At 41.5% G+C, this 6,000-nt stretch overlaps 1 protein-coding gene across 1 annotated transcript in view; it reads right to left on the bottom strand.

Annotated features, from left to right (window-relative positions):
* Positions 1–4,854: 4,854 nt before the first annotated feature.
* C11H12orf75 (chromosome 11 C12orf75 homolog) overlaps positions 4,855–6,000 on the bottom strand; it is a 52,587-nt gene continuing 51,441 nt past the window's right edge. Inside the window, exon 5 of the mRNA XM_049694926.1 lies at positions 4,855–5,533. Coding sequence (XP_049550883.1) covers positions 5,511–5,533 — 23 coding nt within the window. The 3' untranslated portion in view covers positions 4,855–5,510. The remainder of the gene's footprint in view (positions 5,534–6,000) is intronic.

Below are 6,000 nucleotides of genomic sequence, written 5' to 3'. Positions count from 1 at the left end.
AGACCCTACGACCTGAATGACTCCAGAGACTGTCAACCAAAAAAGATTGCGAAAGCAGGGAATCTTTTTTTTTTTAATGATACATACATACCTTGAGTATTTTAACTTTAAAACCAAAAAAACCACACAAAAAATCCTGAAATATTCTGTTATTGCTACTGAGAGGAAATCAGTTCATTTCTTTTTATCATTAGAAAAGAAGGAAGGAAGGAAGGGAGGGAGGGAGGGAGGAAGGGAAAGGAAGAAAGGAAACAAACTAGTGCAACGTTAAGATGTTTGGGCCAAGGGTTTTGCTTTGAATATGGATGGGCTGATTGGAGTTCCATTCTTTCTTTCTGGCATAAATCACCGCCGTTTTGCATTAGCTAAGATATCCTATTTCTGTTTCTTTAAAATGGAATAAGAACTTAAAGGTGCTTGTAAGTAATCTGATTGAAGAGTCCTTCTAAATTTTTGATAAATTTTTTCATCCCACAACTATTTTAATGAGTTTTTTTTAGTTTTTTTTTTTTTTTTTTTGCGGTATGCAGCCCTCTCACTGTTGTGGCCTCTCCCATTGCAGAGCACAGGCTCCCGACGCGCAGGCTCAGCAGCCATGGCTCATGGGCCCAGCCGCTCCGCGGCATGTGGGATCTCCCTGGACCAGGGCACGAACCCGTGTCCCCTGCATCGGCAGGCGGACTCTCAACCACTGCACCACCAGGGAAGCCCATTTTTTTAGTATTTTTAAAAATTTATTTTGGCTGCGTTGGGTCTTCGTTGCTGCGCACAGGCTTTCTCTAGTTGTGGTGAGCGGGGGCTACTCTTCACTGTGGTGCGTGGGCTTCTCATTGCGGTGGCTTCTCTTGTTGCAGAGCATGGGCTTTAGGGCTCATGGGCTTCAGCAGCTGTGGCACGTGGGCTCAGCAGTTGTGGCACACGGGCTCAGTAGTTGTGGCACACGGGCTTAGTTGCTCTGTGGCATGGGGGATCTTCCCGGACCAGGGATCGAATCCGTGTCCCCTGCATTGGCAGGATTCTTATCCATTGCGCCACCAGGGAAGTCCCTTAATGAGTTTTTTAAGCATCTCATTTTTACGTTTTGAAACAGTCTAATTTTCATAAAACAACCCTTTTTCTACACTCATGTTTCATCCATTTTTAACATTTAAAAAATATTTTATTGGTAAAGAGTTGCATTAAGTATAACTGGTGGGATAGTTCTGGAAACAAACACAATTCCCTCTTGGTAAGAACACAATGAGTTGGGAGAAAAAGTGCGGGGTTCTGTAGAGCAGCCCAGTAGCCACGGCTATTTAACACACCTTGAGCCTCATTCAGTAAGTTTTAGAGAGAGAAAGGAGAGTGTGGATGTACTCACATCCTCTGGCACGGTCAGAGGATGGCAAGACCATTAAATGGACATCAGTTAGGAGAGGGTCTACACTACCTCTACCAAGGTATGATTTGGTAATCAGTTAATAAGTTAGAGACCTCAATGCAAGACAGCCACTCCTGTAATTGAAATACTTATCCCCTATTACAATTCAAGCACTTCTGGGGAAGATGATACATTCGGTGACTATCATCCAGAAACAAAAGTCAAACATCAGGGACTGGCCACAGGTGAGTTCTGAAAGCCAACCTCATCTCCTTTACAATGATGCCGAGTCCACGATGTCCACTCTAGTCCTGCAGATGCCCATCAATTGGTACAGGATTCTCACCCTAGTTACTCAAATACAATGTCGCTTTAACTACACTGGACACAGTTTCTCCCCTGTCCAAGACGGCATCAACAGAGGCAGCCTGGAAAGAAGGTTTCCCTCCTGGGAGGCAAAGTAATAAGAACATGTATTCCAACACTGGCTACACTGGTTGCTAGCTATGCAATCTTAAGCAAGATACTTAGCCTCTCTGAGCTTTCATTTCTCCATATTAAATGAGGATTCATTTATTCAACAAGTGTTTCCTAAGTGCCTGCTACATGTCAGGTACTGTGTTAGGGCTGCACATCCATAATTAATAGACATAGTTAAGATTACATGTCCTGGTTAAGATTACATTCCAGTGGGGGAGACATAAATAAGTATAATTTATATTATATAAAATTGACGTAAGTGCTCTGAGGGAAAGTTACAGAACATCATACTAGAGTATGGGAGAGGCAAATTCAGCCTGGAGAGGTCATGAGAGATAACTGTATTTACCTCATGGATTCTTGTGAGGATGAAATGAGATTGAGAACCTGAGTAGTGCCGGGCATGTGGCCAGAGATCTATAAATGGTCACTACTTCTGTATTCAGCCACAGAAGATGTCAGCCTTGGGGGGGCGGCGTTGACGAGGGTACAGATGCCACATTTCCTGCTCAACATGCCAGTTCCGTCTTGTGTGTCTGTGGTTCATTCTACCTCAGAGCTGATGGGGGATGGAAAACCAACTCCTCTCCAGAGAGAGCAAGTAGAAAGAACAGCAAGTAGAAAGGCCTCCTGGTGTTTAAATGGAGCCAATAAAAGAAGGCTTCAGAAATATCCTGCTCATGAGAGGAAACCAGTTCATTTCTCTTTATCATTAAAAGAAAAAGAAAGAAAGAAGAAAGAAAGAAAGAAAGAAAGAAAGAAAGAAAGAAAGAAAGAAAGAAAGAAAGAAAGAAAGAAAGAAAGAAAAAAGAAAACTAGTGCTGAACAAATGAGCATACCTGTCCTTAACCAAACAACTCTTGCCAAGAAGAGAGCTCTGAGCAACTTGGGTAAGAAGTAATATAAAGGGGAGCATCTCAAAAATCTCCATTTGGGCTTCCCTGGTGGCGCAGTGGTTGAGAGTCCGCCTGCCGGTGCAGGGGACACGGGTTCGTGCACCGGTCTGGGAAGATCCCACATGTCGCGGAGCGGCTGGGCCCGTGAGCCATGGCGGCTGAGCCTGCGCGTCCGGAGCCTGTGCTCCGCATCGGGAGAGGCCACAACGGTGAGAGGCCCTCATACCGCAAAAAAAAAAAAAAAAAAAAAAATCTCCATTTACATCCTTCCAAAAGTTCTTCTGGCCATTTTCCCTGAGGATCCATCCCCACCTCAGGCTCCAATGAATCCACGTATTCCCCTAAGGGGGCCTCTTCCCTGGCTACACAGCCCAGCTGAGGACCAACGCAGACTGGTTAGTTCAGAAAAAAAACTAAACGAGACTAACATTCCTTCTCCATGAGATTTTTCTCTCTTCCATTCAATCTAGAGAAGGAAATTTAATCTCAAGGCTAGGAGAGCTGTGAGGAATGACCCAATATAGTCATTTTCAAATCATTTCTAGCAAGAGAACACTTTTGTCCAATGAAATTTTATCCAAAACCATAATGCAGAAAATGGGTAAAGTAGTATATTTTATATAAATGTATTATTTTATGTTTTTCTTCCAGTTTTATTGAGATATAATTGACATTCAGCATGGTATAAGTTTAAGGTGTACAGCATAATGACTTGACTTACATACAACAGGAAATGATCAACACAGTACGTTTAGCAAACATCCATCTCATGTAGATACAAAATTAAAGAAATAGAAAAAAAAATTTTCTCCTTGTGATGAGAACTCGAGGATTTGCTCTCTTAACTTTCGAATATAACACACGGCAGTGTGAATTATATTTATCACGTTGTTAAAGGTATCATTTTAATTTCAAGTTATCTGCCATTGAGTTTGATTGAGGTTCTTTGGATGAATCCAACAAATTATACTGTGGGATTCTGCATAATGTAGGAGAGTTCGGTCCTATATTAGCTTCAGCATCTAAGTTGTGTTATTGCTGTTGCACAGTTCCAAGAAGACCTTGATTTTCACAGTTAGGCAATGTGCCAGTAATTATAATTACAATTCGCCATCTTTACGTTGCACGTGAGAGAAACGCAGTTCAACTCAGATTAAGGAAAACAAAATAGAGGGAGCATTTATCAGTTCCCATAAGAAAGAGTCAAGGACTTAAAGAGCTTCAGCCCTGGCAATCTTTTCATCTCCCCCTCTCCCCACCTCTCAACGCTGCTCTCCCTCAAGGTGGCTTTATTCTCAGAGAGCATCCCTGTATTGGAAGGAAAGGTGGCCTCAATAGCTGTAGGCTTACATTATAGTTAAAGCTATGATCATAAAGGGAAAAAATTTTCCCTAAAGTTCTGGAGAAAATTTCAGGGCAGATGCACATTCTCTTCTCAGAAGGGATGACTACAGATAATGACAATAGGGAACTCTTCTTGACCAGGTTAGGGTCACATTGTCATCTCGGGATGAGGGAGGGTGTGAGGTCAGCCCTTCCCATCCATGAAGAATCGGTTTCCAAGGGGGAGGAGGGCTTCTGTTAGCAGAACAAGGGGTAAAGGAAAGTGTGCTAGACAAACAAAACCCATAGTACCACGGCTCACTTAATTTACATAAGTAGCTACACAGGTAAAAGCTTTCATAGCTCACCCTCCAATCTCAGTTTACTGGAACAGGCTCAGAGCTTGAGAGATAGTAGGAATTAATTGGTCTAACAATGAATCACTAACATTAACAATTATTCACGTTCCTTAACTACTAACTGTTGTCTTAGGAGGGATGTGACGAACAAGTCTTCAGCCAATTTTGATTTTCCTTGTTTTGAAAAACCAGAACACTTTTCAAACATACCTTGAAACATTCGATGACAACATTTTTAATTACTAGAAATCTCAATTTCTGTTCTGTCAGATTGTTACAGAATACTTCACAACTAATTTATTTTGTTTTGAATGTTCAGTCCACAATTGTGTTACAAGAATTTATCCACTAGCAGTTTCAGGCAAGTAGATGCGTGCTGGCCTAAATTGTTTCTAAATTTTAGTGTAACACTCCAGCCCCATCAGTTAATGAGACTTCCACCAGAATTTTAAATATGTGCAGAGCTCTCTGGTCCAAAGTTGCATAAACCATGCAACATACGTTAAAAAGCAAAATGGTGGTGACCCCCACCCCCACCCCCCGCTTTGCTACATGGTAGGATATGATACATTTGAGTCTTACTGTTCTTTTTAATCAATTTTATTGAGGGATAGTTAACATGCAATAAAATGAACCCATTTCAAGAGTATATTTCAATGAGTTTCCTAGATAATTAAATTAACTTTAATAATGGTATTCTAGATTATAATCTTTAGCATTTACATGAGATCTAAACTTTCCCATCTTAAAAATAAGATCCCTGGGATTAACATGACCAGATATTTTTAAATATTATAAAGCTATAATAATCAAAACAGTTTGAGACATTGAAGCACTGTATTAGCTTGCTAGGGCTGCTATAACAAAGTACCACAAACTGGGAGAAAGGTATTGTCTCACAGTCCTGGAAGCTGGAAGTCCAAAATCAAGGTGTTGGCAGGGCCATGCTCCCTCTGAGACATGGGGAAGGATCCTCACCTCTTACTGACTTCCGGTGGTTCACAGGTACTCTTTGGCATTCCTTGGCTTATAGGTACATCAACCTGGTTCTTCTTCTTCGTATGACTGCCTTCCCTCTGTGAAGGGGGACATCTATCTCTGTGTCCAAACATCCCCTTTTTATAAGGACAGAAATTATATTGGATTAAGGTCCACCCTAATGAACTCATGTTAACTTGATTACCTATGTAAAGACCCACTTTCCAAATAAGGCCACATTCTGAGGTCCTGGGGGTTAGGACTTCCACATGTCTCTTTCGTGGGATACAGTTCAACCCATAATAACCAGGAATAGCAGATGAAGTAGAATTTTACCAGAATTGACCCAAACACCAAAAAAGTGATAAAGGTGCCATTTCATACCTGTTGAGAAAAGATGGATTATTCAATACATGATGCTTGAACAACCAGGCAGCCGTCCAGTTGTATCAACAACTAAGTTGTATACTTTGCACTGTGTACCTGATCACTTCCCAGTTCCTGGTTCTAGTCCCTAGGGAAGCCTCACTGGCCTTGGGTTCTATGAAATACTCCATTATCCCTCCAAATAAATTCACATTTTTACAAGGACTGGCTTGAGTTG

This window comes from Orcinus orca, chromosome 11 (assembly GCF_937001465.1).
Source record: "Orcinus orca chromosome 11, mOrcOrc1.1, whole genome shotgun sequence".
In the NCBI taxonomy this organism is placed as follows: domain Eukaryota; kingdom Metazoa; phylum Chordata; class Mammalia; order Artiodactyla; family Delphinidae; genus Orcinus; species Orcinus orca.
This window is presented reverse-complemented; position numbering and strand designations above follow the sequence as displayed.